The sequence below is a fragment of the Danio aesculapii genome, chromosome 11, assembly GCF_903798145.1.
Source record: "Danio aesculapii chromosome 11, fDanAes4.1, whole genome shotgun sequence".
In the NCBI taxonomy this organism is placed as follows: Eukaryota; Metazoa; Chordata; class Actinopteri; order Cypriniformes; family Danionidae; genus Danio; species Danio aesculapii.
Window position 1 is genome coordinate 35525871 of NC_079445.1, and position 14138 is coordinate 35540008.

Sequence of the window (14138 nt, forward strand, 5' to 3'; positions counted from 1 at the left end):
AAGCACTCTTTAAAATGAAAACAATTCAAATCTCTACTTTCACTTTTGGTCAATTTAATGTATACTTGATTAAATGTTATGCAAATAAGTGTGCAGTTTATTGCAATATAGCAGAAATAAAAGGATGCAAACATACATACAGCTGAAGTCAGAATTATTAGCCCCCTTTTGATTTTTTTTTTCTTTTTAAAATATTTCCCAAATGATGTTTAACAGAGCAAGGATTGTATATTTATTAATATTAAAAATCAACGTTGATATTATGTAAACAAGCTGTAATTTTAAGGTTAAAATCCTTAATATAAATTGAAATTTGATAGATTTCTTTACCAGAGTGATGGTAACTAACCATCTATGTCAGCCAAAATGTAATAAAAATATAAAATAATAATTTTCTTTTATTTATTTTATTTAATTTTTTTCTGACAGTCATACTCTTTACGTAACTGTTCTTATTTTTGTCTTTTAATAGATTAGTTTAAAATCAGTACCCATCTTCCGCCTAAAGTCTTGCTTTGTGTTTTACAGATGAATGTGTTACTGCCTAGGTTTGGAATAAAAGAGGGTAAGTTAATTATGATTTCTAGTTTTTTCTCAGAAAAACTCTGTTCTGTCACAGATGTACAGTATATTGTACACTACCTGACAAAAGTCTCGTCGCCTATCCAAGTTTTAAGAGCAGCAAATAATACCTTGACTTGTAGTTGATCATTTGGTATCAGAAGTGGTTTATATGAAAGTCAAAGACCTCTAGATTAGGCTTATTTTACCTAAATAAAATATGATCATGCCTTGATTTTTAATTAATTAATTAGGACAGTAAGGTCTGACAGACTGCTTAGACAAAAGTCTTGTCACTTAACAGAAATAATGTACAGTATAGAATTTAAAGTCATGGTGCAGTGGAAAAAGAATGAATATTGTGTATCACTCCTATGAGCTTGGAGGACTGCATATATACATCTCTGCAATGACTCAAATAACTTGTTAATAAAGTCAGGGATTGACAACAAGACTTTTTTCGGGTAGTGTATAAGAAAATAAATAATTCTAAAAATGGATACATATATAATCAATAAATAATAATTAATTTATTCTATAAACAGAATCAAATTAGACTACTGAATTAGAACTATGTTTATGAAAGGGTAAAGTTTGGAATATCACCCACGCTAATATTCAAATACAGCAGAAAGTAGGCAGAGGGGGGTTTATCGTCGCATGTAATCAGCGAGGCTTGCAAATTTTCTTGCTTTCTGATTGTAAAGATTACATCTGCTTTCACCTGAAGAGGAAAAGCAACATGCAAATAAAAAGTACATTTAAAAACATTTCCTGAAATACATTTGTGCAGGACACAAATGTAAAATAACATTTGTTTACAGTTGAAGTCACAGAATTATTAGCCCCCTGTTTATTTTTTTCCCCCAATTTCTGTTTAACGGAAAGAAGATTTTTTCAACACATTTCTAAACATAATAGTTTTAACAACTCATCTCTAATAACTGATTTGTTTTATCTTTGCCATGATGACAGTAAACAATATTTGACTAGATATTTTTCAAGACACTTCTATACAGCTTAAAGTGACATTTAAAGGCTTAACTAGGGGAATTAGGCAAGTTATTGTATAACGATGGTTTGTTCTGTACACTATTGAAAAAATATAGCTTAAAGGGGCTTAAAATGATTCATTAAAAATTATGGGAAATATTTGGGAAATATTTAAAAAAGCAAAAAATAAAATAAAAATAAAAATCAAAGGGGGGCTAATGATTCTGACCTCAACTGTATCAGTAACAGGTTTTCAAGCTTGTTCCAAACATTGTTCCAGTTTTTTCTTCTTCTGATGAACACAAAAGGAGATATTTTGAAGAATGTTGTCTTTGATAGGATGCCTTTAATTTCTGCTACATATGTCAGTAATTATTGGTTTTGAACATTTTTCAAAATATCTTATTTTGTGTTCAACATAAGAAACTCATAAAGGTTTGAAACTAATTTAGGGTGAGTTATTGGTGAGTAAATTGTGAGTAATTTAAACATTTTCGGTGAACTTTCCCTTTATTCAAACAAAACAAAATATATGGAGTTTACAGTTACAATCACACTGGTTATGCACTGTTTTTTTATGTGTTCTACGTAATCAATTTGTGTTGGGACAACGTGAAGGAATTAAGTTAGCCTATTAGTTTTTTTTTTTTTTTTTTTACAAATCTAAGTGGATTGAACACAAAATAATTAAGCTTTCCCCACAAAAAAAACTCAAGAATTGTGTTGATTTAGCTCATTTTAAATAAGTAGATTGAGCAAACTTATCTTTTTGAGTGTACACTGTAAGAAAAGCTGGGTTCCACACAACTCCTTTATGTAGTCCCAACTTAAATCAGTTAGGTTTAACTTAATCATTTTTACAAATTTAAGTGGATTGAACATAAAACAGTTCAGTTGTCCCCCCCTAAAAAATTATGAACTCATTTTAAATAAGTAGATTAAACAAGCATCAAATGTCTTTTATGAGTGGGGTTCATTGATTCATGATATTGCATTTCCACACATGCACTCAATGAATGAACAATGTATATTATCAAGTAAAACATTATTCTTATGACGGAATAATTGGTAAAAGCATCTGCATTTTACAAATTTTAAAATCAGAAAGTTGTGTAATAGACAAACATACAGCAAATGCTTGTTTTTCTTTTATAGAAATAAGGTTATATACTTGGGTGTTCACTGACGTGCTGTAAAATCATTTAAATATGATTGGAAAATTCCCAAATGATGAGTGCATGGTGTCATGTGTATTTTGCAAATGTCAAAACAGGAAGACATTATGCTTTAACATGTAAAAAACCACACCCTGACCAATCCACTATATATAATAATCTCTCATTGTCAGTCTGACACACTTTGGCTGGACCATGGCGCGGCAAATCATCTCTGTGTTTTTTTTCACTCTGTTTTTCCCAAAAGGTATGTCGCACAAAATTGATTTCCAATAAATGCACTTCTTTTTAAAATACATTTAATATCACATTGATTTCAATTTCATTGCTAAATAAAGCCTCATTCTTATCTTTTCATTGACTTTCAGCGCTGACACTGATGTGTGTCAGCTGTGACATGCCATCTTTAAATTGCTCCAAAAAAACCTGCAGTTCAGGCTTCCAGTGCATCTCCATTATCAAAAACAGTAAGATCTGCATGACTGTAAAGTGTTTGGTAATGAATATGCTATTGACTTGGTTTGTTAATGAATCTTTATTTTTTATTGTTTAAGATGTTATTGACACGATGGATTGCGCAAAAGGCACTTCTGGTAATTGGACTGTGGATTTTGGATGGCTCAGATTGAAAGTTTGTTCGTCAGATCTGTGCAACAATGCTACAGGTACAACAAAATACAGGCAAAAATAGACCTTCCTACTTATTTTATGTGCATCAAAGTCAGTGAACACTCAAAAAAAAGATTTTTGCTGCTTGTTTAAACTAGTTTTTTAAAATGAGCTGAAAACACAATAAGATTTGTTGGAGCAACTTTTGTTTTATGTTCAATCCACTTAAATTTGTAAAGTCGATTGATCAAACTTAATCAATTTGTGTTGGGGCAACATCAGTGAATTGTGTGGAACCCTGCATTTTGTACTTCAAAAAGAAATGAATTACTAATTACATCATTAAATTATAATGAAATGAATTTCTAATGACTTTGTCTGAAAGTAAACTTAATTTCACAAAAAAAGTAATTTAATTAATTGAATTGGTACTACTTAAAATTCATATTAATCTCAATACATAATAGAAATTAAGCTCTTAATTCTTTAAATTTGAGTCAGACAAGAACTTTAAAAGGTATTAATAAAAATTAGCTTAAATGTTATATGTATCAATACAAAACGTTTCAAATTAGTGACATCAATTTTTGTAGTTAATTTCTGTCTTATTACAAGTGCAGCCGCTGGACAAATCTAACATTCTTTAGCTGAAAATCAGGTTATTATTCAAAATATCTGAATAAAATATATATATAATTACTCTGCTTCTCTGAATTTTTACCTTGTATTTTCACAAACTGATTTCTCACTCAATTTTTTTCTTAAGCATATGCAATGTCTTGAAAAATGTAACCTTCTATAGTTGAAAAATACACTTATATTGCAAAATCTAACAAAAAATACAATTACTTTGCTTCCCTGGATTGATTTATGCTGAACTGTTACACTGATGTAAAGTATTTAAAGAAAGTAACTGTAATTAAACTGAAAAGTCATCCCTTACTTCGCTTTTTTCAGCAAAACATAATTTAATTACAGAAACTAGTTCCTTTGTAACTAATTACGCCCAGCATTGATTTCAATTTATAAAGTGCCTTTTCAGATACTTATTACTTTTCGGTGATATGTACTGTATTATGCATAGTTTAATGTAGCTGTTTGCTAAAGGTAAAGGTCTGTAAATGTTTAAATATCAAAGTAATGGAAGTCTACTAAAACGAGAATCCATTCAGAACTGCTGGAGTGAGTCGTCAGTTATTGTTTCACTTCTGTATCACATTTTTGAATACATTTGAATAACTGTTTATTTATGCTTGAACTATTCCTTATTATTTCTCCATTAAACTGTCTCTGCTTTTGTTGAACTGTGTAGACTCAAATAATGGAAAGAGTTGCTACACCTGCAGTGGCACAGACTGCTCTCAGACAATATCTTGTAAAGGCGATGAGACGCAGTGCATCACTGCAACAGGTGATTCACAGCAAACACCTCTGAGTAATCTAATAAACAGCTTTCTAAAATTAATGAATGAGAGTTCTTGTTGTTAATTATGTGTGCTTAACTTTCTACCATTTTCTTTTTTTCAGGTGCCAACAACGCCACTTTTAAAGGATGTGCAAGCCAAAATGTCTGCGATAACACTGCTCTAGCGGAATATGCCATACACCAGTATGGCTATGCAAACACTAGTTTGTCATGTTGTAATGGAAACCTGTGTAATAACGGGCAAATTCTGAGGCAAGGAGCTGTGCTGCTGCTCCTACCAGTGCTTTCCCTCCTTTTCTCCATCTGAGATCTATTTTTAGGAGGTTTTTATGGGTTTGTTATAATTTAAATGCTTTTCTTTAAATGTAAAACACTGAACAATTTTTTTTTTAGTAAATGGAAATGTTTTAAATGACTAAAGAATAAGTGTACTTTGGTGGATCTAGTCATTTAAAAATAAGATAGTATGTATAATACATAGCTATAAAAACATTTACATATATTTATAGGCATACTTTAGGTGAAACAAAATAATAGTTGACTCTTAATTATAATTTAATTAATTTAAATTTTTTCTTTTTTTTTGTTATACATAAACTATGTTGCCAAATGTTTTGGGACACCTGCATATGCACTTTGACATCCCAATCTTATTCAGTAGGGTTTAATATGGATTAGGCCCAAATTTTGCAGTTGCAAACTGGCTTCAACTCATCTGGAAATGGTTCCAACAAGGTTTAAGAGTGAATGTTTATGGGTATTGGAATTTTGAACATTCTTCTTGAATAGAATAGTTGAGGTCAGGACTCTGTGCAGGCCGGTAAATTTTCTGGACACCAAACTTGCTCATCCATTTTCGCTCATTCATCAATCATCCTTTGCTTTGTGCACTGATGTGCAGTCATGTTGGAATGGGAAATGGTCATCCTCAAACTGTTCTCACAAAGTCGGGAGCATGAAAATATACAGAATGTCTTGGTATGTTTAAAGAGTGCTTTTCAGTGGAGCTGAAGGGACAAGCCCATCCTTTGAAAAACAACCTTACACCATAATCCTCCTCCGATGCAATCCGAAAAACACCGTTCTCATGGCAAACACCAAACCCAGACTTTTCCATTGGATCACCAGACAGAGAAGAGTGGTTTGTCACTCCAGAGAGCGTTTACTCTGCTCTAGAGTCCATTGGTGGCATACTTTACACCAGTGTTTCTCAACCATGTTCCTGGAGGACCACCAGCTCTGCACATTTTCCATGTCTCCTTAACCAAACACACCTGATTCAGATCACCAGCTCATTAGCAGAGACTGAAAGACCTGTAATGGGTGTAACAGACAAAGGAGACATCCAAAACATGGTGTTGGTGGTCCTCCAGGAACGTGGTTGAGAAACACTGCTTTAGACCATTGCATCTGATGTTTTGCATAGCACTTAGTGATGTAAGGCTTAGGTCTAGCGGCTTACAGTGGAAACCTATTTAATTAATCTTTTTACACCTGTTTTTTAGCTCACCTGAAGGCCACAAAGTTTGGAGGTCTGTTGGAATTGACTTTGTAGAAAGCATGCGCGGACCCTGCTCAGTTTTTTAAAATTCCAATTCACACCATGCAGATGAATGCCAACAAACAAATTGGTCAGTATTTGTTGAAACTGTGTTACCTCTGTCAGCATTTTCATTAATTAATTAATTAATTAACATGCTTCATTTTATACACATCTGGACATGGAAGGGATTGCAACATGGATTCAATGATTTGAAAAGGTGTCCCAAAGTGGTTGGCAATTAGTGTATGTTTTAGAAATATATTGTTTTGTAGCTCCGTAAAAAAATCATGTTCATATCTTTTGGTCACACGTTATAGTAATGTACAATTCATGCTATTGATAAACCAATAACTAAGACTGTTAGCTTTATACACTACTAATTAGCTGCTTATTAAGAGGTAAGATGGAATAGTTGGGTTTGGGTGTTGGGTAGGATTAGGAATCATACTTTATGAGTAGAACTACTAATAAACAGCTAATTTTATAATAACAGACAGGTTGTAGTTGTGTGAATTGTTACTTATAATATCCTTTTTGCAATAAACATGTTGCGTGATGTTGTTTTTGTTCACACTGTCTTAAATTCAGTGGATTTTATTTTGTGTAATTGTTGAGAAATATTTTTGACTGCTATACTGGTATATTCTCTTGTGTCATTTAATTGTAATGTTTGTTAAATTAATTAAATTAAGCACTTATTAATATTAAATCAGTTACGTACTTAAAAATCCTCTTGACCTAATTAATATTCATGAGAAATGCCGTTTTGTACTTGTGCTTAGGTGCTTACCTTCCGTTTGTCTATCTGAGATCTATTTTAATCTATTTTTATGGTTTTGTTATAATATAATTGGTTTTCTATACATGTAAAACACTCTTAAATTGAACTTCTTTAGTAAATGCAAACGCATAAAAATGTGTTAAATGACTACATGTCTAATACCAAATATACGTTTGTGCTTATAATCATGCAAATTTTTGTTGATTTTATTTTTGTTTTATTAAAATACATATTTTTTTACGACCACTAGACTGGAATATACTGCTGTGTAGTTCAATCCAATTGTTATATTTCCTAAATTATTCTAATTTAATCTCACTATGGCAAAGGTCTTGCTTATAAATATGCGTAATTAATATTCATGAGGCATGCCGTTTTCGTTCTTTCCAGTATGAGGTGGGCGGGGTCTGTCTGTTATCTCCAGTCAGTGGCACTCGTGCTTCAAACTGAACATAATAAGCAGTCTAAAAACCCAAGACATCTTTCTAATCATATATAAGCACTTCTATAATCCGGTTTAATGCGTAAACGAAAGTGAATATTTATTTAAAGTTGTTCATTACACTGGTTTCACTCGTGGAAGCGTCTAAATGTTTGGAAATGCAGTTGAGGATCTGTCCTCCTGAGATCTGTGCTGTACTGGTGCCATCATCACCAACAGGTGAGTGTTTTTTCATAGTTTGTTTATCTCAAAATATTTAATTTGTTATATTAATTTAGTCTATTACATATTTCTTTGGTAAAATGTAATTAGAAATGTTTGCATATATGCATAGATAGGATACCGTGTGTTGTTGCTCCTTTATTATCAAACGTATAAGCTTAAGAATGGGTGATTTGTCTCTCGTCCACTTTTCTAAGGGCTAAATAGCTATAGTTTAACATTTATTTTTGCCTAAAAGTTACATCTTTAGTACAAATAATGAATCTAATAGAGCAGCCATGATTTTAATATCTGAATAACCGTCTTGTATTTAAGATTTTTACCTGCCTTGGGACACTTTTAGAAAATTGTTCAGTCAGTGATAACAAAAAATCTGAATTATAATTAACTGAGGAGTATGTGTGCCATAACAGTAGTCATATTAGTTTTTATGTAGAAAACAAGAAGTAATTTTTTGTATAATTAGAAATTGTATATATTTTTTGTTAGTTGGTTGTTTGTTGTTTACTGGACAGTGTAGGTCAGCAAATAATCCTAGTAATTCATTATTTTAAAGGAACATAAAAACGTGATACATTTTTGGGTCAGTATCCATCAGTTATTAAGAACCATCTTCAACTCTCTTGTTTACTCAAAGATGAATTAATTCTACACTGCTTTTACACATTAACCACGGGTTTAAGATTTAAGATGAAGTTTGGTATTATCAGGCAACCCCTGGGCTATATGTAGATTACAATAATGTTAGTTTAGCCCATGTCTAAGAGGTAAAGCTGTTTAACTACTTACAATTGTTTCTATAAAGATCTCAGAAGAATCAGGTGCAAATGCCATGACACGATTTGAAAAGTAATTGGTTCATTTGCTAGTTAAATAAAGCTCTTGACTGAAATACACAACCACCATTTTGCAACTTGTACTCAAAAAAAAGCACGTCTAGGATGTGACAAGAATGTCAATTCGAGAGGCCCTTATTGTGGAACATGGTGATGAGCTTTGTTAATAAATAGCTTAGAGAGAAAAAACATGTATTACAGAGAACATTGTGTTCCGTAGCCCACCAGTTCTTCCCCAAAAGTTTTTTATCATCTTAAAACACTTTAATAAAAATAAGTTCTCTCAGGGTTGTGCACAACATCTATTTCTCTCTTCCAGACTTAAAGGTCCAGACAGACATGAATAAGCAAAACATTTCCCTTATGACAAATCTAAACTGTTTTCCCATTCAATTAGATCACCCTTATTTGTCATCAGTTGCCAGCGTCTTTTTTTGTCCCACATTTTGTATTTTAAAGCTATAGTGAAAGTATTTTGGTAAGACTTTATTTTGATTGTCCCTATTGCACATTTTGTTGGCTAAAAGTTGCATTGCAACTACATGCCAATTACTTCTCAGTTGAGTATTAGTAGACTGTCTTCTTAAAATCTCCTGATACTGCTCCTTTAACAGACATTTAACTGACTATTTTGCAAGTAAACCTTGCCAGTACATGTCAATTTAAACTAACCCTAACCCCAACCTAAGTCTACTTATAATCTGTTGAGAATTAGTTGGCATGTAGATGCAATCTAACTTAAATTCAACAAAATGCAATAAAGGGACCATCAAAATAAAGTGAAACCAGTATTTTTTTGTGTGAACTATTTATTGACCTCTTTTAACGAAGCTTCTTTGTGATTGTTCTCCTCTCAGGCCTTCCTGTTCTCAGGATGTCTTCACTGATTGACGCCTGCTGGAGGTAACAACAACACACTACAGCCATTTTCTTCACCCTGGAGTGGACATGGTCCATTGGGCCACTCATTTAGTGGCATGTGTCTGGATACAGGCTCTAATGTCTACTGCATTGGACACTTGTCCCCCAACAGCCCCTATTTCTGTGGACTTCTCAGTGCCATATCCCATGCCTTACTATCAGACTCGCAACACCATCCAGAACATAGTGACCAACTCCTTTTACAAAGAGGTCTATGTGGCCTCTCAGAACATTATTGAGGCGCTAAACAACTCTTTAGATAAACTCTGGGAGCTCCGTACGGGACCCGTGGGCAGCCCGGACTGTGAGATATGTGATTTGTGCGATATTGATAGAGATCCCTTTCACGAGGACACAGACAATGAGGTGTTGCTCCTGGACACGTTCTTGATGTACTTGTACTCGTGTGGAAGTACCCAGTATGGGGTTTGCTATTTCCATCAGCTCCGCGAGAATGGAAATCCTCCGGGGCCTTCAAAGTGTTTATTCCGGAAGAAGTTCAACTCTCCGCAGTTTTGTCCGGATTGCATAGCTAGTCCCTTTGGAACAAAAGTCTCCATGGTGGAGGAGGGTCAAACGGTGTACTTTTTTGTGGCGGCGACGGTGAATAATAGCGTGACGCAGAAATATGGACGCATGTCCATTTCTGTACGCCGACCAGTCGCGACGGAGGACGGTTTTTACACTGATGTCAGAGGACTGACGGTGTTGCCTGCTCTTCAGCAGACATATGGCATTGAGTACGTCTACAGCTTCTACACACAGGACTTTGTCTACTTCTTATCCGTCCAGCGAGAGAAAACCAATTTGGACTCTTCACCCTTTCAGACAAGACTCGGCCGTCTGCCACGTCATGAGTGGGAGATGCGGCGCTATCGTGAAATAGTTTTAGAGTGTCGCTTCGAGCCAAAAAGGCGAAGGAGAAGCAACGTCAGCGAACCCTTCAAAGATGTGGTCTACAACGTAGTTCAAGCGGCCCACTTTGGCAAGGCTGGACGGGAGCTTGCAGATGAGCTGGGTGCCGAAGAAGAGGATGACATCTTGTATGGTGTGTTCGCTGTAACCGATGACTCTGGTGTTCCTGAACATGATTCAGCACTTTGTGCATTTCCCATGGATACAGTAAATACAGCAATAGACGATGGAGTGGAGGACTGCTGCAAGTCAGGGCCAGAGCAGCTTTCCAGAGGCCTTTGCCATTTTCAGCCGTGTGAGAGCTGCCCACATGAGGTTGGTGCATTTTCAACTTACTTAACGTACAATTGCTGTGATGCGATAAACATAGATGTATAGACCATTTTGAGGGATGTAAACAATAACAATGGTCCTAATGTGTTCTTGTTTTACATTTTAAATTTCCATAGCTTCCGAGAGTCCAAAAAGTTCCACATATTGATAAGGATTGTTATGATAGCTGCTATAACATCATGTTATGACTGAATCGCCTCTTGCTACAGATACGAAATAGTTTGACAACAAGCAGGAAATGTTCATGGGCCAATGACATCACCACATTAGAATGTTCTATCGAATAAATTATAAAGTGCTGCATATTTAATCAAATCATAATGTGCGCGATGGTGTCTATGAATATTAAAATGTAAAAAGAATTTCTCAAAGTACTACTACTACTACTACTACTACTAATAGTAGTAATAATAATAATAATAATAATAATAATAATAATAATGCATTTTTAAAGTAACAACAGTCCTTTCATAGTTTAATACTGCTGTTCTTTCATGTTATAATTTGAATATGAATAAAAACATCTTTAAATAGACTTTTTTGTGGCAGCAACGGTGAACAATAGCATGATGCAGAAATATGGCCGCATGTCCATTTGGAATTTAAAGTGTTTAAATAGTTTATATTTTCCTTTATTTTTCTATTGCATTACTTATATTTCTCCAAATTTAGATTCTTACTGTTATTATCATTTTTGTTATTGTTGTTAGGCCTGTCGGGATAAGGAATTTTTGTTGATCGATATATAGTGTCGAAATTGTTGCGATTAGCGATATTATTGTCATTTGGAGCCACTTATTTATTTATTATTTGCTAGGAATATTTATGAAAGTCTCTAATAGACCTACAGAGCGGCATTAATGCGTCCTGAAGTAAAGTGAAACGGCTATAAACTCCAGCAAGAAAACATCATAATAAGCAGAGCCGTAGATCTTTATCAATAAAGTATAATTATGGAAACTGTTCATCATAACTGAAAGCTACGTCGTGTTTGCTGGCCCCACGCATCACGCACCTGTCAGTCAGTCAGTACTTAACCTTTAAGGGTTAAACAAATAGCGCACAGCATCACTACGGTTACAGAGAAGTTCACGCTGTTATAATTCACTTACCTTTTAATACGTTTTGGCGCGAATTATAGCCCGCTATTAAAAAAAAAATTGAATGTTTTAAATGAGATGCTGTAATGTAGCCGGGGCGGGATGAGTTTTAGTGTGGCGCCCTGCCACGGAGGAATGAATGTAGTGGAAACCATGAATTAATTAATTATTCATAAATAATTAATTCACCACCGCCTACGACGACAATGCTATCGTCGGTTGCGATGTTTCACATTAGACATTGTATGATGCCAAATTGATCGACATCGCTAGTTGGCATAACTTTTGCAAACGTCATTTTTCTGACGAGTGCTTCAGCAATTTACATGCTTACAATGGGGGATTCGATGACCGTTTGTTAAAGGAAGGATCAGAAAAGACTATTGATGTATGGGACTTTGTCAGAGCTTGACAGGAACTTTACAGTAAACAGTTCATGGATCAGTTTCTTCCTCCATTTTACAAGTGTAAGTAAGTGCGATTTTTAAGTGTAAGTAACTTGCCTCCTTGTTTTTTCTAGCTTGCAAATTATGTATTTAATTGTGTTTTGTTACTAGTAACCACTTGTACTATATCTGGTTAACTCTTTATATTCTCAAATCATGTTTAAAACCACATTGAAAACGCGACGCATGCTGTTTTGTTTATGGATTTAAATGCATTTGTGAGCTCGCGATCCTCTGCCATTTGTCGTTGCTATGGCCACTATCAGCTGTTCCTACACACGTGCAGCGGTTAAGTTTCAAAATAGTTCAGCTTTTGCCGCTGTGTGGATTAATACTGAATGTGTCACTGTTTTTACTCATGGTTAAGAATAAAGCAATATGCTGGTGTTTAACTACATTGCTTTAATGCACTCCTGCATTAGACTCACACATACACTCTGCACTCTTACTACTTGTTGATAAGCCGTGGTGGACATTTCTCTCTGTCTCACGCTGAACGCAGTCAACCAATCACAGCAGAGTGGGACATCGAACCAATCAGCGCAGATTAGCATCGCGCTAAGGAGGGGTTTGGGAACAAATAAATCACTGAATGAATAATATGGGAGTCGTTGGGATAATTAGGTAAAAATAAATGCAAATTATAAAACAATGAAAGTGTTTTTTGATCTTGCATGCATATCAGCATGTTGTTGGAGACGCCCAAAACCAATATATAAACTTTTAAAATATATAATAGGGGCTTTTTAAGTACTGAAATGAATTAGAAGTTGAAATGAATTAGAAGTGTTTGGCAAATGTTTTAATTGACATTGAAGATCTTAATTTTAGTACCCAAATGAGAACTGTATACTTTTAGACAATCCAAACATCCTTGTTTTGCGTGGGAGAATGTCTCGAGTGTGGTTGTGAGTTTGTTGCTATAAAAACACAGTTTACTGTTGGTGTGTATGTCTGTGTGTGTGTTTTAGTGCAGTTAAAAGCAGAGGTTTTTCCATTGAGGTCAATGTTTATAGGAAAGGAGTGGAAAAAGGAGAAAATTACAGTGTAATTTTTGAAGTTCCAGTGACAGACACATGCTAGATCACTAATTTCGGATGCACTTGATGATTTAGCACATTTGAGCAGGTAGTTCTGCTGTTGTTTTTAAAAGATAACTTTATTATGGTGTTTCCACAATGAAAATGCATTTGTGAGCAATGCTCTTACTGCTTTTCCAAAAATATCGTCATCATGTTAATACAGTATGTTGGTTTTGACTAGCTGATATGCTGCTCATGGAAATTTACAGCCTCTTCACAATTGTCTAGGGGGGTATAATTGTGTAAGTGACGGGCAGGCCCAGACAGAATCTGCACACACAGAAATCCACATTTTTTAGCCTATCATTGAGTTGAACGAGTTACTTATGTTTATGTTTATAAATATGTGTTTATTCAGTTTTCATAGTCATTTTAGTAATATTATCGACTAATATGTAAATGCTTATGTAACCTGTTTACTTCACAACATAGTTTGTAATGTAATATTTTCTGCCTTTTAGTAGATATATTATTTGAGAGACTTGCTTTGTTTAGGAAACAAGTGGATCTAATTGGATTCGCATTATAAACCTTAAATATAAGTTAATATTATTTTATTTCATGTTTTAGGATTTTAGTTACTATTGTCAAAATCATTTTGTATAATTCTGCAGAGTGTGTACAAGTTCTGCACAGAAATAACAAAACATGTCAGCAGATTCTGTCTAGTGTTGTCTGGGTTATGCGGTCAATGTCTGTTGTTTGATAAATCAGACTCCCAAACAATAGAAGAATTGCATCAAAAAGCCAAAT

General features: G+C 34.3%; 2 protein-coding genes across 2 annotated transcripts in view; both read left to right on the forward strand.

Annotated features, from left to right (window-relative positions):
• Window positions 1-549: 549 nt before the first annotated feature.
• LOC130237292 (sperm acrosome membrane-associated protein 4-like) lies at window positions 550-6868 on the forward strand. Its single transcript, XM_056468189.1, has 6 exons — window positions 550-565; window positions 2903-2976; window positions 3098-3196; window positions 3284-3394; window positions 4651-4749; window positions 4866-6868. Exons 2-6 carry the CDS (start codon window positions 2925-2927, stop codon window positions 5069-5071), a joined length of 567 nt encoding a protein of 188 aa, XP_056324164.1. The 5' UTR covers window positions 550-565; window positions 2903-2924; the 3' UTR covers window positions 5072-6868.
• A 659-nt stretch (window positions 6869-7527) lies between these two features.
• Window positions 7528-14138, forward strand: part of mst1rb (macrophage stimulating 1 receptor b) — a 39186-nt gene continuing 32575 nt past the window's right edge. The window contains exons 1-2 of the mRNA XM_056468424.1: window positions 7528-7749; window positions 9446-10739. Coding sequence (XP_056324399.1) covers window positions 9537-10739 — 1203 coding nt within the window. The 5' untranslated portion in view covers window positions 7528-7749; window positions 9446-9536. The remainder of the gene's footprint in view (window positions 7750-9445; window positions 10740-14138) is intronic.